General features: G+C 35.6%; 2 protein-coding genes across 8 annotated transcripts in view; both read right to left on the reverse strand.

Annotated features, from left to right (window-relative positions):
- si:ch211-214p13.3 (nectin-4) overlaps positions 1-215 on the reverse strand; it is a 58,868-nt gene extending 58,653 nt beyond the window's left edge. For 5 of the 7 annotated variants that reach the window (XR_006982686.2, XR_006982689.2, XR_006982687.2 and 2 more), the window contains exon 1: positions 1-215. Coding sequence is in view for 3 of the 7 variants with exons in the window: in XM_047156153.2 (XP_047012109.1) it covers positions 1-67 (67 nt within the window). In the remaining 4 variants the exon portion in view is untranslated. The other 2 variants (XM_047156154.2, XM_017470051.3) reach the window with 2 other exon arrangements.
- A 6,764-nt stretch (positions 216-6,979) lies between these two features.
- Positions 6,980-19,814, reverse strand: LOC108266945 (uncharacterized). Its single transcript, XM_053680909.1, has 6 exons — positions 19,626-19,814; positions 18,582-18,893; positions 16,954-17,065; positions 14,259-14,310; positions 9,807-9,915; positions 6,980-9,567 (listed from the first exon to the last, which is right to left on the reverse strand). The coding sequence occupies exons 1-5, from the start codon at positions 19,735-19,737 to the stop codon at positions 9,829-9,831; spliced, it is 675 nt and encodes a 224-aa protein (XP_053536884.1). The 5' UTR covers positions 19,738-19,814; the 3' UTR covers positions 6,980-9,567; positions 9,807-9,828.
- Between the last annotated feature and the right edge of the window lie 3 nt (positions 19,815-19,817).

A 19,817-nucleotide genomic window follows, 5' to 3' on the forward strand; every position in this document is an offset into this window, starting at 1 on the left:
CGTTAACTGTGGTATGAAGTAAAAGCGTCATACAAATCGCAGTTAGTCTCAGGTTGAAATAATCCATATTACATCCATTTTCTTAGCGAGCTGCCTCGCTTAACTGATATATAACATTTTCCGCATCGTTTTCTTCTTCCTCTTTTGTGTTCCTTGCCGGTTGCAGACCAGCTTTTGGTGCATTACCGCCCCCATGTGCAGGAGAAGAGGCAGAGGTAAACTATTTTTTTTCTGCCAATTTCTACATGGACATTCGCTAATGGATTAGAAAGACTAAACTTCTTACTGTAACCAGCTCTGGTCCTGTCTCTTCTCAGCCTACCGGGTGAAATATTTTACCATGCTTTTGAGGGCTAAATAATTGGTGAAAACTGCTGAATTGGTGTATCCAAGACATATCATTTATATTTGTGGTGGTGGCTACTACTGCCATTAAAAGACAGGCTATATATACACAGTCAAACCTGGGATTACGAGCATAATTCGTTCCGGAAACGTGCTCGTAATCCAAAGCACTCGTATATCAAAGCGAATTTCCCCATAAGAAATAATGGAAACTCAGATGATTCGTTCCAAAACCCCAAAATATTCATATACATAATAACGAATAACACAAAATACCATTTTATATTTTTATTAATTAAATTTAATATAATCAAATTGATTAATTATTGTGTAGGACGACTTTCACTGTTTCTAATGGAATCACTGCTGTCTGTTGGCTCGGAACCTATCCAGTGACACTTGCTTTTGCCTCCTTTTAAGGATTTCGGGGAAATGTGACATTGCATTGTCGTTAAACAGATTCATCGCTAGCACTGCTACAGTCTTACTCGGGTGGTGCTTTTCTACAAAATTTTGCACTGTTTCCCACATTTTACACACCTCCCTAATCTCATTTGAAGTTAGGGATTTCTCAGTCTTTTTCTCCTCCTCCTCAGACAAGACCTCCTCCATAACCTCTTACTGTTGCTCGTGATGCAGATCCATCAGTTCGTCGGTGGTCAGCTCCTGGCCATGTTCCTCCACCAGCTCTTGAACGTCGTCGTCATTCACCTCCAGTCCCATGGTCTTCCCCAAGGACACAATTTCATCGACAACTGACTACTCGCAACCCTCGTTTGTGCTTCTCGATGATTTCCTTCTTAACTTCTACCGTAATCATCTCCTTTTTCTTATCGCCTTCTTTTTCAAATTTTTTCTTCATGGGGGCCATTGTCGCAGTACAGTTACTACACAATCACAACAGTTACAACACTATAGTAAACAGTATACGCTCACACGGATGTTGACTATACAAGTAAGGCACGCTGACTGAGACCGAGCATGTGAGAGAAGAACCATCGGCTCAGTAGTGATCACGTGACCCTCGGCAGACAAAGGAGCGTATACGTAGTACATGTGCTAGTATTGCAAGACCTCGCTCGTATATCAAGTGAAAATTTATTCCAATTTTTTGCTCGTCTTGCAAAACACTCGCAAACCAAGTTACTCGCAATCCAAGGTTTGACTGTATATATATGTATTTTGCTTTTTTTAGTACTATATTTTCATATTGAGATTAGATTTCAATACTCTGTGTTTGAACGTCAGAAAAAAAGTTAAATAAAATTCTTCGGTAGCCAATTTTTCAATTATAAAGTCTATGGCAGCCACATGTATCATGCCCAGTGACCACTGCCTATGTGAAAGCAAAAAATTCTGCTATTTCACATGCATTCCGCAGTCCATGACATAGCCTACGGGTTGTATATTTATGGGATAAATTTTCCCATAATGACTTGGGCTGTTAATCTAATTATGTTCTAAAACATGTAAAACGGGAACATGACGGGAGTATTCTAAAAGCGACTCATGTAAACACCTTAATCACATTATTATCTTAATCAGAGTAAGGTCAATAATTCGATTACTGCTGTCCATGTAAATGTAGTCAGTGATTTTTCAGATGTAGTACCCCCTATGGATGCCATTTCACAAAACTTTGTGTGCGTCCTCAGAAGGTCCTGTTGTCTGCATTAATCAAGCTTCGTTAAGTTTGGACATTGTGTCCAGAAAATATAGATCAATTCGTAAAAATGGGAGTTGCCTGACCAATTAATTCGTTAATATCTTTGCAATGCTTTGACGATTCAAAATTCTTTTCATAACATTTTTGGATCATGCATGCTATGTTTCATGCAAATCAGGCGAACGACCCAAGAGGAGTTTGAAAAAGTAGATTTTTTTTTAAATTCAAAAAATATTTTCTTAACATAATTGAAACTGGAGATATGCGTTTGGCCAACCATGGTGTATTTGGTATCATTGTTCTCGGCATGAGTCAAGGAATGACAATGGGTAAAAGTAATCAAAAAACTATTAGCATTTTTTGAAATTGCATTATAAATTTTGACAATAAGGTGTTCTGAAACTATGCAGGTACCCTCAAGCCATGATGCCAATGACAGATACTAGGTTTGGTCTGAATACGCTAACGTATTATCAAGATATAACCTCACGTCCATTTCGGCATGACTGCCATTGAGTTTGTCCATATGTTATTTGAGAACAGTTTGGTTTATCATAAAGGCTTTTGATACATTTTTGCCAGCATGGTCTCACGATATTCTGAGCCAATTTTGGTGAAAATCAGAGCAACAGTCTAGGAGGAGTTCGAAAAAGTAGATTTTCAAAGTAATTAAAAATGGCAGACAGCAAGTTCGACAATGGCATAATTGGTCTTCTTGGCATGACCCAAGGACTATATCATGACAACATGATATTGGTCTATCAAAAGCTGTTAATAACGTTTTGCCAGCATGATCTCAAGATGATCTGAGCCAATTTTGGTGATAATTGGAGAAACCATCTAGGACAAATTTGAAAAAGTAGGTTTTACAGAAAATTTAAAATGGCAGGAACATTTTTATGACAGAGAATGACGTAATTGAATCATCTTGGTCCAAGGAATTAGAGGAAAAAGGAATTTTGTTTCTAGGCCTTACCGTTTAGAAGTTATTAGCATAAATTTTAGTTGAGGAGATATAGCCTCACGTCCACTTTGGCGTGCTCTTCATCGACTTTGTTGATGTAGTATACAAGTTCAATTTGATCTATCAAAAAGCTTTTAATAAGTCCCGAAACATTTTGAGTATCTTCAAGGAACCGTGCCAAAGACATATACCAAGTTTTGTAACACTCCAATAATGCGTTTGTTTAAAAAAAAAAAAAAAAAAAAACATTTTACAACAAAATTCCAAATGGCCGACATGGGAAAACTGGATATCATTCCAGACCCGGTATGCTGCACCAAATCTCAATAGACCAATCTGGTGATTGTTGGTCAAACTATTAGGAAGGTATACACATAACATAAAAGTTTATGTAAAGCCCTGTTCATATGGGATTAAATTTACATGGGGTAATTTCTTTCACTGGTGCTATTTTGTGATTTTATTTCCATTTGGATTGGTCATGTCAGTTTTTTTTTTTTTTTGTCCTCCTTTGAGAAAATTACAGGCCGACTTACCTACAGTGGTTGTCTGACCATTTTAGTCACATCCAGATAGACATTTGCATGAATTTTTATCACCTTGTCTTGGAAAAATGATGCTTGACTCAAACTACTTGCTATAGTACTTTGCCCAAATGGGTTTATAGAAACTACAACCTGAAACTCCTTCTGTGGTCATTTTATTGCTGCCTGGATGCAAGAATTTTATCACTGGAGATGTGTAAAAAAAAATTTTTTTTACAGATGTTCCCCCGATAAATGACTCAAATCTGAATAGGGCTAAAGCCTATTTTTTATTAAACTGATCTACAGTTTTGTGTGCAAGAATAATGTAATATATTCATAGATACGCTATATCAAAACAACTGTTTGAATGTTCTTATTTATTGAGCCCAGCACATGACATGCGGGTAGGGATGTCACGAGAACCGATACTTCGGTACCAAGTCCGTATCTACATTCTTAAAAGGTGACGGTACTTGTTTTTCTGCAGTAGCATAGATACCATGTTTAATGAAGCTACCGAGGTTGCAATTCTTCCGGAACTGAAGGGGGCAGCAAATACGCATAATTGTGTTAGTCGGTCCACAAGTGGTGAAGAAGAACAACAACAACTACAAGCAGACAGGAAAACCTACAGAAGTTTAGCTCCACCCCAACTCGTTGAGAAGTAATGTGGTATGGCATATGGAAATACTTCGCATTCGAGGCAGATGACAACAAACATATAATTGATACTCTGAAGGTGGTGTGCAACCGATGCTATCATTCATTTCAAACAAAACGAGGAAACACCTGTAATTTTGCAAAGCACCTGAAAGACGATCCTATTTTATGTTTGTTTGAGGCAGCTGGCATTGTGGCCATGAAACCAGCTAACGTTATGCTCCATATAATGTTTGCGATAGCCAGTTATTTGTTAGCAACGCTAACACATTGCAGTGTTCTAAACTACCTCCGAATGGGCCTCCATGCATCGTCATTCAGCCTGTGTCCTGTCAGTGACATGTAGCCTAATGTCACTAATAATTATTCAAATGTTAATGGTTTTAATAAATCTTTTTGGCCTGCCACCATATCAGTGAATTTAAACTAATGCTTGCATTTAGAGTATAAGGTGTGTGTGTGTGTGTCTGTGTGCATGTGTGTGTGTGTGTGTGTGTGTGTGTGTGTTTAGGAGTGCACCTCCACTGTAGGCTCCACTCATTGTCAGCCAGTGTTAATTAAGATAACTAAAATATCCCCCTCTCTTTCTATCTATCTATCTATATATATATATATATATATATATATATATATATATATATATATATATATATAATTTTTTTTGTGCCAGTATCAGCCAGAGGAGGATGTCCTCCAGGAGAGTTTTTAATTTTATTTTTTTAATTTTATTTTTATACCACACCGTGGTATCAACTTATCGGTGCCTGCTACTAGATTTCTGGTATCGTGACATCCCTACATGCGGGTAAAAATTTATTTATTTATTTATTTATTTATTTATTAGTGGCCACAAATTAAGAATTTATTCCCACAACTTATTAATACGTGACCACATTTTATTAATTCATTCCCTTGTTTTAGGTAAATCGTAGCCACATTTTACCAATTCGTCTCTGCAATTTCATAAATCCATGGTCCTTTTACATGCTAAGTATTGTATCCACAGTTATGTTAACCTATATGTTTATACATTTTCTTTTGAAAAATTGCAAGCTCCAAATATTGCAGAGAATTCTTGATTTTGCATTAATTTATGCGATTGCAAAATTGCAAAATTCTGGAGGGACTGCAATATGATGCCCATTTTATTTTACAGATCAGTAATACATGTGACACTTGCAGTTAATTTTCAAGTTCATGAAAGATCTGTAATTCAGATGTATTTGTTGGGATGAAATAATTGTTTTTACATTTAAAAAAAAAAAGGTTTTAAAAGTTTCTGAGTCAGGTAGAAAATGCAGATTTTTTTTTGTTTTTTTTTAACTACAGGTGGTCAACTCTGTTATTCATATCAACTCTCATCAGTGTCACCTCTGTTTGTTAAGGTTTTGCTTTACAAATTATCATTAGATTTGTTTTATTGTTGACAAATTGATCAGAAGCTGTGTCATAACTAACATTCTTTCTACATGAAATTTCAAAGCATTTCGTTAATTTTTAAAGCTATCTTTAGAGAAAATGTACTTCATCTTGGCAACTTTTCAGTTAAATGTGTTGATTGTTTTACTCTAAAACAAAAAGTGTTTATCTTATTAGACTTAAAATTTAATTAATGGAGACAAAAGTTATCTTAGTGAAGACAGGGTTTAAATTGTATTACATTCGTTGATTATATATATTTGACCCAATTTTTCTACAACAGTTGACCGATTTTATTTATTAAAAAATATATATATTTCAGGATGAATATTTTAAATCTTACAGGTTTAAGATGAGCAAATACTGAAATTGTTACATTTAAAGTGTGCTTTATGATAATTAAAAAAAAATGTTCAATGGAAAAAGTCATTCCAAATTGTTTGTTTTCTTTCTAAATTTGAATTGTGTATCAACAATTCTGGAATGGGTTGTGAACCTACATATCCTGCTAAATAGGTTCCTTTAAATATTTTCCTGTAAATATCTAAGTTCTGTAAGAGGGGGTAGACCTGGCAACACTGCTGTCTGTCACCTGAAACTTAATAGAAATTGGATGTTGTCTAAAGTTATTGAATTAAAACACACTAATTAATCAACAAAAGACTCTGCAAAAGTGCTGTCTGCAAGGCAAAGTATAAGTTATATTAATGATCTAGTTCTAATTTTCTAATCTTCTTAGTAACAGCTAATTGGAAGGGGCATGATGTGCACATAAATAGACAAAATGTGAAATTAAAATGTGTAATTGTTGACATGGTGAAGGTTTCTGTTAGGAGATATTCATTTAGCATTTATGGAACTCGTGTCGTGTCAGATCTATCCACTACACCAACAGAGGGCACCCCTTCCCATCAGAAATTTATACTAGCTGCAATGCCATGCTGTTTGCTAGACATTGGAATACGATCAGCTTGTAGGATGGAGCCTTGTCATGGACCAATTTTTTTAAAGTTCCACAATAAATTTTCAATTTAAATTTTTTATAAATTTTCGGATTGAAGTTTGGACTGTTTGCTGGCCATTTCATTATGGTGATATGCCCTTTCTGAAGAAAAACTTTAACACATGATGCATTATCATCCTGAAAAATGATCATCATCACCAAACCTATTTTCTACCGATGGAATGAGAAAATGCTTTGAGTTTTGTATCTTTATTTTTTGATGTCTTTCTTGGTCTGCCCGTATGCTTTCCATTTTTAACCTTCCCAGTGTGTTTATACTTGCACCAAATTTTAGACACGGCTGACTGGGAACAACCAACAAGTTTTGCCACACTCCATACTGGATATCCTTTTTGAAGGAGTTTTATAAAACTTTCCATTTTTCAATAGACAACTCTCTTACTCTCTTGTTAGGACCATGTTTTTGTTTCAGAAGGTCCAAGATTAAGGTTGGCAAGCACTCTCTTTTAACTGCAGACTAATTTGCATTTTAAGACTTGTGCTGGTATTTGCTTTAGAAATGCAAATTACAAGGTGCTTCCATAGTTTTTTCCCTAAACATTGAGCGATTCCATAATTTTTTCCTGGATTTGATCTGGGAGAAAATTTCATTTAACTTGTTTGAGGTATGTTTCACAACTCCATGTTCGGCTATTAAACAAAAAATGTTTTGTGACATATCTGTGATTTGTTTATTTGCTACGAAGTAAAAAACACGGGTGAATTCCATCATTTTTGCCAGGGATTGTAGGACCCTTCATCGCTGTTCTGGTTTTCCTGACTTGGGTTTTCCTTTGTTTCTATTTACCTCTGATATTCTGTGTGCCAACTCTTGCCCTTTGGATTGTGTATCACTGAACTTGTATTGTGTATGACCTGGAATTTTATCCTTATAAAATCAGACCTATCCTATCCTCCTACAGTATTGGCTGTCACCTCTATATCCATGTGCTTACACAGTAACTAAGAAGCACATTTATTTGACATTTGGGGTGGTTAGATATTTTATTTCAATGAATGCATCTATATGGCAAAATTACTGTGCAAAATAGCATTATCTGACTTGAATAACATTTTCACAGTAGTTGCATTATAATAATGTTTTTAACAGGTATATACTTTAATCAGCTGTGCTGTATGTGTGTTACATTAACCATCTAGGAATAAGCATTTGAAACTGGAAAATATTACAGGGGCCTCCAACCTGATACCGACCCTCCCCCTCGCTGGGAAAACTTGTTTGGTGAAAGAAAGATACTTGTTTTTTCCAGAACAGAAATCAGCCATTAGGATTTGTTCAAATTTATGGTTTAATAAATAATTTATTAAATGTTAAAAATAATTTATTTGAATAGAATCCTGACCAGTAATATTCTTAATGTTTTCAAAGAATGAAATAAGTCACAATCTGGTGTTCCTGTCCATTTTCATACTGTATATGGCCAAAAGCACGTGGACACCTGACCATCACACCATACTTGGGCTTTCCCGAAGCTGTTGCTACAAAGTTGGAAGCACACAATTGTGTAGAATATCTATGGTGTAGGATTAAGTTTCCCCTTACTGGAACTAAGGGGCCCAAAACCGGTGCCAGCATGACACTGCCCTAGTACACAGCGAGCTCTATGAAGATATAGTTTTCCAAGGCTCGAGTGAAAGAACTCAAGAGGCCTGCACAGAGCCCTGACCTCAACCACACTGAACACCTTTTGGATGAAATGGAATGCCGACTGCATGCTAGATCTTCTCGCTTGACATCAGTGCATGACTAATATTCTTGTTGTTAAATGGGTAAATCCCTACAGCCATGCTCCAAAATTTAGTGAAAAGAGTGGATTTGGATTGGAAAATTGAACAAGCACATATGGATCTTTCAGACTACTGCTATGCGGATGATACTCAACTCATCCTCTCCTTCCCTCCCTCAGACACTCATGTTTCTGCTCAGATCTCAGCATGTCTTACAGACACCTCATCATGGATGGCAGCTCATCAGCTGAAACTTAATGAAACTTAAACTCTGACCTCACCTTCGGTCACTGAATGCAAGCTTGTGGTAACCATGGACAATCAACTGTCCTTTTCTTCTCACAGTGCTAATCTGACATGCTCATGTCAATTTCTCCTTTATAAGATCAGAAGCATTCATCCATTTCTATCCACACAGGCCATTCAGGTGCTTGTTCAGTTTGAGACAGGATTACTGCAACTTGCTTTTGGCAGGTCTGCCTCTGAGTACCATTCAACCTCTGCAACTGATCCAAAATGCAGCTGCATGACTTGTTTTCAGCCTTCCTAAGTTCTCCCACACCACCCCATTGCTACGTTCCCTCCACTGGCTTCCTGTAGCTGCCCGCATCAGATGTAAACACTGATGCTTGCCTTCAAAGTCAAAAATGAACCAGCACCCACTTACCTCAAAGCATCTAGGTTCTAGAATGAATTTCCCCTAGTTGTCCAAAAGACTGGGTCACTAGCAGTCTTCAAACGACGTCTAAAGACCTACCACTTCCTGGAGTACTTAAATTAGCAGTTTAATAAAAATAACTGAATAAACAAATTGTGTTGTCTGTGTGCTTTCCTACTACATTACCTCCCTAACAGAGTTCTTAGACTGATAGTATTTTTAGTCTGTGATTAGTGAACTAGTATCAGGGTGTATTTATTGATGGAGACTTCAAAGCACTTCTGTAAGTCACTCTGGTTAATGGTGTCTGCCAAATGCCATAAATGTATGGCTGTGATGGTCAGGTGTCCAAATACTCGTATCTGTAATAGATAGTTCAGAAAATTGACTGTGCAGTTAATAGCTTGTTCATAAGAACTACACAAGGTGTACTGGGTACTGTGCAATCGGTCTGATTTTCACAGAAGCGCATCACATATATAATCAGTTTCAATTTCTGGGCATACAGTGTGTTTTCAAGTGACACCAGCTAAATATCCACACTCGCAGACCCAAAACTGGTTGACATTCTGTGCCCTGTGGAAGCAAGGGAATTAATTTGTGTGTTGAAAGAATGAAAAAAGTATGAAACACTACTTAGACGAATTTATTTTTAGTACACCTAGACATTGTAGAGTATGAGAACAATTTAATATGCTATTTGTAATTGTATATTTTATGTTCAATTTATTTTGATACAAATTAAATAAATAACATTAAATAACAATCCATTTGAAAGTGTTCTGTGTTTCTTACACTTGTCATACAGTGCATACCTTTAGTATTCTTGAGAAATCTTCAGATCTGAATTTCTCCATAAACTGAATTAAATCTCTCAAAATACTGACTGCTCTGATTGCGGTTCATTCTTCCTCCATGTGGTTGCTTTTGACAAACAAATGAATATTTCATACAGGTGAATGGTATAATATAAAAACAATACTGGTTATTGGTATAATACGTTTTGTGATAGGAACTGTCTTGTTAGGTACACTTTTCATTATTTTTTAAAATGAAGACTGCGCTACTTCATATGTCTACTCTGAGTTATGATACAAATTTTAGCACCACTTTAGTAAGCTAATTGGTGGACTGACTGTAGTATACTCAATATATTCAATCCAGTTCTCTGAAGGTGGTCATCATTATTTTCCTCAGCACTTGTTATGTCCATGGCTACTACACATTACACTGCTACACTAACATTATGAATTCAAAATCTGTAGCTAATGGTAGCTAATAACAGCCTAAAGCAATCCAAATTTAGGCTTCCAAATAATGAATATTGTTTTTCAAACATTTTGTTTGGTGTTGGTTCAGTGTGGTCATTGGGCCAGGGAATAATTCACTTCTGTGTTACCTAACTAAATTTTCTTATTCTTTGAACTTTGAAATTTCCCAGAGATGTTGTAGTGAGTGTTCCATTATTATTATTCAATCTAGACTATAACAGCAAGATTTACCAAATCGTTCAGTTTCAAATACTTTCAAGTGAACATGCTTTATGTTATAGTGGCACTGACCACCCCTGGGCACCTCTTGGTGATATCCCTGCACAAAAGTTAAGCAAAAAGTCTGCTTCTTTTATTTGGAACAGCCTTCAGATACAAGTCATTGCGAATATATAACCAGCGACCCAGCCTATGTACAGTGGTGCTTCAAAGTTTGTGAACCCTTAAGAATTTTAAATAAATATGACTTAAAACATCCTAAAAGAAGTCCTAAAAGTAGACAAAGAAAAACCAATTAAACAAATGAGACAAAAATATTATACTTGGTCATTTATACATTGAAGAAAATTATCCTTTAGTATGTATACTTGTGAGTGGCAAAAGTATGTGAACCTCTAGGATTAGCAGTTAATTTGAAGGTGAAATTAGATTCAGGTGTTTTCAATCGATATGATGTCAATCAGGTGTCAGTGAACACCCTGTTTTATTTAAAGAACAGGGATCTATCAAAGTCTGAGCTTCACAACACATGTTTGGAGTTGTATCATGGCACAAACAAAGGAGATTTCTGAGGACCTCAGAAAAAGAGTTGTTGATGCTCATCAGGCTGGAAAGGTTTAATAATAATAATAATAATAATAATAATAATAATAATAATAATAATAATAATAAAGCATCTCTAAAGAGTTTAGACTCCACCAATCCACAGTCAGACAGATTGTGTACAAATGGAGGAAATTCAAAACCGTTGTTACCCTCCCAAGGAGTGATCAACCAACAAAGATCACTCCAAGAGCAAGATGTGTAATAGTCCGTGAGGTCACAAAGGAGCCTAAGGTAACTTCAAAGCAAAGGCCTATCTCACATTGGCTAATGTTAATGTTCATGAGTCCACCATCAGGAGATCACTGAACAACAATGGTGTGCATGGCAGGGTTGCAAGGAGAAAGCCATTGCTTGCCAAAAAGAACATTGCTGCCCGTCCACAGTTCAATGATCACGTGGACAAGCCATTGTAAATTTGTTGTGTGGATGGATGATACCAAAATCTAGTGTTTTGTTTTAAACTAGCATTATGTTTGGAGAAAGGAAAACACTGCATTCCAGTAAAAGAACCTATCCCATCTGTGAAACATGGTGGTGATGGTATCTTGGTTTGGGCCTGTTTTGCTGCATCTGGGCCTGGATGGCTTGCCATCATTAATGAATTCCGAACTATACCAGCGAATTCTAAACGAAAATGTCAGGACATCTGCTCATGAACTGAATCTCAAGTGAAAGTGGGTCATGCAGAAAGACAATGACCCTAAGCACAGAAATCATTCTACCAAAAATGGTTAAAGAAAAATAAAGTTAATGTTTTGGAATGGTCAAGTCAAAGTCCTGATCTGAATTTTTAAAAATGTTGTGGAAGGACCTGAAACAAGCAGTTCATGTGAGGAAACCCACCAACATCCCAGAGTTGAAGCTGTTCTGTACTGAGGAATGGGCTAAAATTCAGCCAAGCCGATGTCCATGGCTGATCAACAGTTACCGGAAAAGTTTAGTTGCAGTTATTGCTGCACAAGGGGGTCACACCAGATACTGAAAGCAAAGGTTCACATACTTTTGGCACTCACCGATATGTGATATTGGATCATTTTCCTCAATAAATAAATGACCAACTATAATATTTTTGTCTCATTTGTTTAATTGGGTTCTGTGAAACAGTATTCGCCTCATCCTGATTTCTTCTGTTTGTGTATATCTCATAATAAATAGTTTTAGATCTTCAAACAAAATGCAACATAAAACAAAGGCAACCTGAGCAAACACACTATACTGTTTTTATTTTTTATTTTATTTTATTGAAGCAAACTTCATACTGTTTAAATAGTTCTATTTAAGTGTTGATTTGATTGAACAGGGTTTGCAGTAATCAGGCCTGGTTGTGTCTAGTTCAGCTGAACACCATTATGAATACAGTTTCTTAGGTTTGCGGAATTAGTAACTATGGGGCAAATACATTTTCACACAGGCCCAGTTGGTATTGGATAAAAAAAAAATCTTAAAATTAGTTTTAGTTCCTGAAACAATTTAGTATGCGATATATACAAAAACAAAAGAAATCAAGTTGGGGCAATTACTTTTCACAGCACTGTACTTTTAGGATTTGAGAAAATCTGATGATGTTTTAGGTCATATTTATGTTGATATATTCAGTGCCATCCATTAATATTGACACCCTTGGTAAATGTGAGCAAAGAAGGCTGTAAAAAATTGTCTTTATTGTTTATCTTTTTGATCTTTGTTAAAAGAATTCACAAAAAATATTCTGCTCTCATGGATATCATACAATTGCAAACACAACGCAAGTTTATTAAAAATATAAATCTTTGTTAAATGTAGTGGTGCAACAATTATTGGCACAATTTTTGACAATAATAATCAAAGCAATGATAACAGCTCTGAGTCTTCTCCTATAATGCCTGATGAAGTTAGAGAATACATGGCAAGGGATCTCAGACCATTCCTCCATAAAGAATCTCTCCAGATCCTTCAAATTTCGAGGTCCCGCTGGTGGACTATCTCTTCAGTTCACCCCACAGAATTTCAAGTCAGGGGACTGGGATGGCCATGGCAAGACCTTGATTTTGTAGTCAGTAAACCATTTTTGTGTTTATTTTGATGTATGTTTTGGATCATTGTCCTGCATGATCCTGCAAGAGGCAGTCAAGTTTTCATTTAATATCTGTTGATGCCATGTATCCTAACAAAAAACATGTATCCTAAAAAAACCCCAAAAAAACAAACAACCCCCCCCCCCCCCAAAAAAAAAAAAAAAAAAAAAAAACATTAAAGAGCCCCCACTTTATTTAACCTTGGGCATGAGGCACTTTTCCATATGGAAAAATCTCTGTGTGCACCAAAAGTACCTGTATTTATTGCCAAAAAGGTCTATTTTGGTTTCATCTGACCATAGAACCCAATCCCATTTGAAGTTCCAGTAGTGTCTGGCAAACTGAAGATGGTTTAGATTGTTTTTGGATGAGAGTAGAGGCTTTTTTCTTGAAACCCTTCCAAACAACTTGTGATGATGTAGTTGACTTTGGATTGTAATTTTGGAGACTTTCTGACCCCAAGACACAATTAACTTCTGCAATTCTCCAGCTGTGATCCATGCTGATTTTTTCCTCACTTGAACCATCCTCTTCACAGTGCGTTCAGACAATATAGACACACGTCCAATAACAGGTTGATTCATAACATTTCCGGTTGACTGGAACTTCTTAATTATTGCCCTGATTATCTTATAGCCACTTCCCATTTTGTGAAGTTCAACAATCTTTTGCCGCATTTCACAGCTATATTACTTTGTCTTACCCATTGTGATGAATGACTAAGGGAATTTGGCCTATGTGTTAGCTCATAATTGTACCCTCCTGTTCCTAGTCAACCAGGTGTACTAAAAAAAAATAAATATCAATGGGAATATATTTCAAACATATTTTTCTTATATGAATTCATAGCAGTGCCAATAATTGTTGCACACCTATATTTAAACCTGTGTTGTGTTTGCAATTGTTTGATATCCATGACAGTAGAGTATTTTTGTAAAAGACATTAAGTACACTGATGATGTATCACAACACACAATTGGATATACAAGGTATTGAATTCTATTATGGTATTGTAATATTATTGTAATATTGTAAAGATTGTAATATTGTAATCTTTAGTAATACAAATGAGAATTCTATATTATGTGTGTATAAAATATGTATTCATAAAACTCACATGGTTATCCATTGTGTCTGTCTGATCAGATGCCTCTTTCTTCTTATATTTCCTGTGTTAAAAAATAAGTGTTATATTTTTTAATTTGCAATGTGTTGGTAAATTCTGCAGTCAGATTTAATACAGAACATAAAATGTATTTCCTTGTAAATATAACTAGTTTTGCCTTTATTGCACATGAATGTTTGGTACATATATAAAGGCATGGAGATGTAACTTATGTAACAAATGTAACTTAGATCTAGGGCTACATGATTATGGGAAAAATGATAATCCCAATAATTTTGATCAATATTGAGATCACCATTATTTATCACGATTATTCATTCATTTTAGGGACAACATATTCTTATTGCACTTTCACATTTAAATAAACAGACCACTGCTTTCACCTCCATGTTGTGCTACATTCCTGCTAATGTACAAATCTTTGTATTAAATTAGACTGATCCTTAAAGTGCATCATCTCGTAGGAGCAAAATATAAATAAAATTGTACCAAAAATATACGATAAGTAAAAAATAAAAATGCCATCAACCAAATGAAAACAATTCTGGCCTATGCAGAAATGGCAATAACAGTGTTTACAGGAGCAGAGACGCAGCCAAATCACCAAATAAAGTGGTGCAGGAATGACGTCATTTTGGAAGTTAGCATTACACTGGGACTTCAACGTCACCATCACCAAGCTTCCCACAACTGTTCCAAACTTCATTTAAATACATTTTCCATAATACGGATTTACTCTTTGAATGAATCTTCATCCACTTTTGGGGGGGAATTGTGCACAGCAATTGTGAACCAGTTTATCTGCAAAGACTTTTCCTGTTCGGTGTGATGACGTTTAATGTCCCCAACAACCTCTGTAGTGCCATTTAGCAACATGTAAGTGTCATGATTTCCCCTCGCAGCGTGCTTCCGGGTTATTTAGTGACTTTCTACGTGTGCATTTGTTATGATTTCTGTCCTGTCTCCACCCCTGTATTGTCATTGGTTATGTATCATCATTAGTCTCAGCTGTTTTGTGTTCACCCTTAATTACGTTTGTCATTTAAACCCCACGTGTCTCAATTGTTTATCGTGAAATGTTGCGTGAGTTTTCTATGAGCGGAGGAACAACTTTAAACATTAATATCACAGTCAATCATGCTCATGTAATCGTGGGCAGTCAAAATCTTAATCGAGCTCAATAATCAATTAATTGTGCAGCTGCACACACACACACACACACACACACACACACACACACACACACACACACACACACACATATATATATATATATATATATATATATATATATATATATATATATATATATATATATATATTAGAATAGAAGATCTAATAAAGAGTTAGATTAGATTCAAATCATGACGTTAACTGTAATGACAATATTAAAAGAGAAGTATGCATTATATACAAACAGATCCATTAAAATTCAGAACATGTCTTTTTATTTAAGGGCTGCAAATTATAATTATTTTAATAATCGATTGAGCTGTCGATTATTTCTTCAATTAATTGATTAGTCTGATTAAAAGGGCAATTTTTATTTTCTGTATTTTTTTCGAGAAAAAAAACATTATTTCACATCCTGCCCAGTGTTGTCCTTCAAACATTGTGCAAACTGAATGCTATGAAAAAGGTATTAAACCCATCTATGTAGGCTATGCTATACATTGTGCAAAGGGTCAAAAAATATATTAACATTATATTTTGAAAACAAAAAAAACAACTGATTGTCCACAAGCTTTTAGCAAAAGTTAAATCACTATATTAAAAATGCGAAAAAAACACAAACTAAGTGTTAACTGGTAAGAGGTTGAATATTCTGCAGTAACACACATTCACTCATTTGAACACAGTAACATGTTACTTTATTCTGTAAATGTATAACACCTCATACATTTCTCTTACATTTCTCTTACAATTACATGTTATAATCCCATTACAGTTACTGCTCTCATAAACACAATTACTTTTGTTTCTAAACATAAAATGAAACAACATATTTGATCAAAATGAATATTTTACTCAGAGTTATTTAGCTTCCTTTCTATTGCACACTGTTTGACTCACGTGCATACGTGGACTCGCCCTCATTGAGTGAAGTTTATTGGAGACTCACTCACTGTCAGGACGAGACTTTATGTAAAATGGAAATACTGGTGTGAATTTAACGTTTAAAGATAAGGATATAAAGGTAAAAATGTCATTTCTGTGCTGAAGAAAACATGTCTGGAACACATTAATTAGCACACACATCTGTCGCAGGATCTGACACGACAAGCCATATTAATACACTTACGAGTTTGTTTGAAGCGCTTAATATTAACATTGTCATGTTTTGGAAAAACTGGATCGTGCACTTTTCCTGCTGCAGCTCACTGTGTGACCTCTGCTGTTTCTCAGATGTGCTTTATTTATAGAAATGCGTTTTTCCCCTTTCCCCGTTGTAAAGTGACATCACTGACAGGGGGTTATCCACAGTGACGTCACAGACTCAATAATCGATTATCACTGATTAGTTGTTGCAGCCATAATTTTTGTGTGTTATATATATATATATATATATATATATATATATATATATATATATATATATATATATATATATATAACACAAAAATTATATATATGTGTGTAGATGTGTGGTATATGCTGTATAGTATGCTCTGCTCTATTCACTCACCTATGAATACACACAGCACAGAAGATAATGACACATATTGCAGCAGCTCCTGTAACTGAGGGTACTGTAACTATGTACAGTTGTTTTGTTGTTTTTTGCTGTAGTTCCTTGTCTGTATTAGCATCAAAATTAGATAAAAGGAAATGGTTAGTATCACTTAAAATGAAAAATTACTCACAACATTATATATGTATGTATGTATGTATGTATGTATGCATGCATGTATGCATGTATGTGTGTGAGAGAGAGGGAGATACAAAGACATACGATACAATTCTGTGCTTCCAACTTTGTGGCAACCGTTTGGAGAAGAATCACATATGGGTGTGATGGTCAGGTGTCCATATACTTTTGGCCATGTAGTCTAGCTATTAGTGCAGCAGCAAACCTATTAACCTATGCCTGCAGGCCAGGCCTGTGATTAGTGAAAGCTATTAAGTGTTATGTGGAAGTGACCACCATGGTTGATGACCAGCTTTGTTTTGAGGACCATCATAAATGGGCTCTGCCGTTTAAATACAAGTTAGGCCACAGTGTAAACAAACAATTTGCACAGGCATACTTGAACCCAGGTCAGAGGTGCCTTTTTTCATTAAATGGCATTTGACATGCAGTATTAGCACCCACATTTTCTGAAGCAGAGACCTAGAGTCCAGCTTCTCCAGATTCTACAAACTAAATGTTGTTTCATGGCACTCCATTTTTTTGTTTTCTGTGGTGAGTTTGAATGACTCTTACCCATTGTAACTGACTGAGGATTTCTCATCTAGGTACATAGGTGTGTGTGTGTGTGTGTGTGTGTGTGTGTGTGTGTGTGTGTGTGTGTGTGTGTGTGTGTGTGCGTGTGTGCGTGTGTGTGTGTGTGTGTGAGAGAGAGAGAGAGAGAGAGAGAGAGAGAGAGAGAGAGAGAGAGAGAGAGAGAGAGAGAGAGAGAGAGTGAGTGGTGGCCTGGAAAAACTGTTCACATTATTGAAAAATGTAAATATTTTCTATTAGGGAAGAAAATGTTTTCTCTTTTGCATGCATGTGAACCAGAAATAAAGAATTAGCATTTTAAAGCATTCTGATTACTCTCAAAATATATTTTAAGATACTGAATTTTTGATTTCCATGAGCTGTAAGCTGTAATCATCAAGAGTAAAACAAAAAAAGGCTTGAAATATTTCACTTTATGTGTAATGAATCTAGAATATATGAAAGTTGCACTTTTTTAAATTAAATTAATGAAAATTTAAATTTTCCATGATATTCTAATTTTTTGATATGCACCTGTATGCTAACAGTTAGTTTAGAGATACACACACACACACACACACACACACACACACACACACACACACACACACCTGCACAGATTTTCTACCTGCACCTTAATGTGTTTTTTTCTGTGCGTGGACGAACCCTGCTGTCCCCCTTCCAACTGGCAAGAAGTGATGTATATCGATAATGAAGTCACAGTTTCACAAGTGTGCTACAATTGTGTCACTTTACAGTTGTGCCACATTATAGTTGAGCCGCTGCACCCCTATGTTAGTTTGAAACCCCAATAATGACCAAAAGGCTGTTTTGGAAGAATTCAGTCACAGAAACATCTGAGGTTTTCCACGGACCACCATATGTATAATTACCTTCTATGGTCAATATCCACTGCATGTCTAATGGAAAACATAAGTATAATCCTTTATCTGAAAGCTGTACATCAGATATCTGCAGTTCTCTTGGATTTCGGGGATTAACCTGCATCCTGCTCGATGTGTAGTTGAACACAGTTTGGTTTATAACTGAGCTCTGGATAAAAATACCATTCCCATCTTTACGCCAACCAATATCTTTAAGTTCACTAGTCAGAGTTCCATTGCAGTGAAAAACAACAGTTTCCCCCTTAGAAGCAGTTCTGTTAATCTGGTGTAGAATATTTTTCTCATATGGCTTGGTACAATCTGCAAGAATAAAACAGAAAAGTCTTTTTATTTATTATTCATGTGTTTTTATGAATTATGCTATGAATGCCATATTCATTACCATTATATTGTGTTGTTTTGTATAATTGGGTTTATTTAAATTCATTAATTGGAATTCCTGTAATTAACATTAAACCAAAAAAAAAAAAAAAACACCCATGGTAAACATACATACTTTTCTAACATCCATAACATAATAGAAAATTAATAATAATAGAAAATTAGCCTAATGTTCAAAATCTCCTCTATTTTTAGTCCATTGAACGAAATGGTTTGAATATTCAGAATGATTCATCACTGATTATTAGACAACCATTGTGACATTTATTATTTATGGCATTTGGCAGACATCCTTCTCCAGAGGAACTTACATTTATCTCATTTTTATGCAACTGAGCAGTTTATACAGTTGAACTGGGCATTGCTCAAGGGCCCAGCAGTGACAGCTTGGTGGGATTTGAACTCATGCCCTTCCTATCTATAGTCCAATGTCTTAGCCACTGAGCTACCATTGCAAAATTTGCTTCCTTAGGCTATTAGCAATTATCTTTCTAAGGCTCTTAAGTCCACTTGTAATTTAATTCACACACAGTAAAAAGATATTTAAAAAAACATTTGCTATGTCCACTCTGTTGCAGAAAAGTATACCAATAAACCAATGTGTTACAAAGGCAAACAGCTTGAATTCATTATATCAGTATGAATCCTTACCTCCACAAGTTAGAAGAAACACAATGGTGCAAAGTCCTAGATGCAAATTCCTGATTTGAATCAATGCCATATTGATATTACGTTGCATGTTATTAAATGATTTACAAAACATTTTTCACTCTCAAGCTCAGCCTTGTGTGAGAAAGGATCTGAAGTGTGTGTAGGTACACTAGAGGGAGGAGTGAGAGGAAG

The sequence above is a fragment of the Ictalurus punctatus genome, chromosome 6 (assembly GCF_001660625.3).
Source record: "Ictalurus punctatus breed USDA103 chromosome 6, Coco_2.0, whole genome shotgun sequence".
NCBI lineage: Eukaryota > Metazoa > Chordata > Actinopteri > Siluriformes > Ictaluridae > Ictalurus > Ictalurus punctatus.

Bases quoted from the DNA above. Each gene is read 5' to 3' on its own strand.
- LOC108266945 (XM_053680909.1), bottom strand. From the start codon at position 19,737: ATGTTTTGTAAATCATTTAATAACATGCAACGTAATATCAATATGGCA. The intron at 17,066-18,581 runs GTAATTATACAT...ATGCTAATACAG, and splicing joins GTGGATATTGACCATAGAAG to ACAAGGAACTACAGCAAAAA. The intron at 14,311-16,953 runs GTGAGTGAATAG...TTTTTAACACAG, and splicing joins TGTGCTGTGTGTATTCATAG to GAAATATAAGAAGAAAGAGG.